This window comes from Rhodamnia argentea, chromosome 2 (genome assembly GCF_020921035.1).
Source record: "Rhodamnia argentea isolate NSW1041297 chromosome 2, ASM2092103v1, whole genome shotgun sequence".
NCBI lineage: Eukaryota > Viridiplantae > Streptophyta > Magnoliopsida > Myrtales > Myrtaceae > Rhodamnia > Rhodamnia argentea.
The window spans coordinates 19,182,193-19,184,193 of record NC_063151.1 but is presented as its reverse complement, the minus strand read 5'-3'; the positions used below and the strand labels follow the sequence as shown (position 1 = coordinate 19,184,193).

The 2,001-nt window shown below is 56.5% G+C and overlaps 1 protein-coding gene across 1 annotated transcript; it reads right to left on the bottom strand.

Moving 5' to 3' along the window:
* Positions 1-226: 226 nt before the first annotated feature.
* On the bottom strand, positions 227-1,588 carry LOC115739599 (protein transport protein SEC31). The gene has a single exon (XM_030672782.2). The coding sequence runs from the start codon at positions 1,483-1,485 to the stop codon at positions 379-381; it is 1,107 nt and encodes a 368-aa protein (XP_030528642.2). The 5' UTR covers positions 1,486-1,588; the 3' UTR covers positions 227-378.
* Positions 1,589-2,001: the final 413 nt, after the last annotated feature.

Sequence of the window (2,001 nt, the reverse complement as noted above, 5' to 3'; positions counted from 1 at the left end):
GGGGCCATCAAACATTCCCCCCGCACCGTACCCCATGTTACAGGACAGGGCCCCCAATCAGACTGGATCTGCAGCTCACTTTCTTCACTGCATGATCAGAGCGCTCGAAGCACAAAAAAAAAAAAAAAAAAATCTGCTTATAAACACTCGTGAGAAAGCTTATTCGGACATTCAATCTGATCACGAGAAGGTATAGAATAAGGATTCAAGAAACAGCTCATAAAACTTCCTGACATGCTTTAATATTTACATTACATAGGAGAAGCACATAAAACCTACAATGATGTCTTGTCTAGTACTTAAGGGACTTAAAGAAAGAGTCTGTATATGCACGGGACGCGAATCAACACGTTCTAACCAGTTAAACAAAGATTTCATTCAGACGGCACTGGAGCTGGACTCGGACGACGCGTTGGTGTGGAACCTCCAGGTGAAGAGGTAGTCCTTGGACTCGCAGCGCAGCCTGATGGCGTCGCAGAACGCTTTGACCGAGCTCTTCTCCCCCCCGCTCCCCACCCACTCGATCCTCGCCCAGCAGGAGAACCCGTCCGCCCATGCCGGCACCCTAGCCGCCTCGTCGCACATCCGGATTGCCACCTCCCCTCCGATGCGACGCCCTCCCATCGCCTCGAGCCACGGGCACTCTGGCTGTCCCACCATCTCCTTGTACGCCGAGTTCACCACCCTCACCCGGTTGTTCGAGTCCGATATCACCGCCGGCAGCGCCTCCGACTCCACCTCCTCCTCCACTTCCTCAGGCTTCTGCCTTGCCCGTGGCGGCGCGGGCGAGTCTGGCCTCCGGTCCTCGCTCATGCGCCCGACGGTTATGCTCGACCCAACCGGCCGCACAGGCCTTGGGGATATCACTTTGCCGCCGCCGGACGCGGGCCCCTGGAGCTGCCGGAGCAGGTCCTTCTCCTCCGGGATTGTTTCCACGGCCGAGTTGACGTTCAAGTCCATTGCGGCGGCCTCCTCGCCCCGCACCGTGTTCATGCAGTTGAGCTCCGGCGAGCACGGCAGGAGCGGGAGCGTGACGAGGCTCCTCGGGCTGCTCGCTGCTGCGGCCGAAGCCACCAGGGCCACCGGGGGGCTTTCCATCAGGCCGGCGAGAGGAATGTGCGGGAGGCCGTGAGTGAAAACCTGCAGAGACAGGCTCGTCGTCGGCGGGAGGGCGTAGGGAGGGGGAATGCCCGCGAGCGCCGCCGCGGCCTTGGGCCTCTTGATGGCGGGCGGCGAGATGGCGGTCCTCCCGCGCTTCCGGGTGCGAGTCGGCCGCGCCTGGAGCTGAGGCCAGAGGCTCCGGAGGTACGGAGATTGCCGGATCTTGGGGGACATCGACGACGGCGTCGGGCTCTCGGCGGCGGCCGAGTTCGCCGAGGGTACCGTCTCCGGCTTCGGGGCAATGGGACGGTACCGGGACATGATCTCGGCCGTCTTGGCCGTGGAGGCCGGAGCGGACGAATAAGGACTCAACGTCTTGATCATTTTTTCTTTTCTTTCCTTCAGCTGGTGTTTGGGCCGATGATGATTTTCTCGGGAAAATTTGCAGAGAGGCCGAGTGCAAGTTCTAAGAGCGAAGATAGAGAGAGAGAGACTATATTGAAGAGGTGGTGAGGGTGAGTCGAGTGAGAAAAGTGAGAGAGAGGGGAAGGGGCCAATGGGAGGAGGGCAACCGTGAGGGGGAAGGTAGAGGAAGAGGCGACACGTGTGGAGCACGTGGGTACGTGTTTGAGTTACTTGGGAGTTCTCGGGACATGTGGGATTTTCGAAGGTGGGGTCAGCAGTGGGTGTTGGTTGGTCCCATGCATGCCTCCAAACACCTATCCAAATACATATACTTTGTATACTCTGTATTTTTATTTTTCCCGTATAGCGAGAAAGTTTATCCCAAAATCTTATCTCTTACACAAATTTTAAGCTAAATCCTAATTCTGATCGAATTTCGTTTTGTTATATATATATAAAAAGCAAAGAATTTAGGTTGGATTTCAATTCTAACCC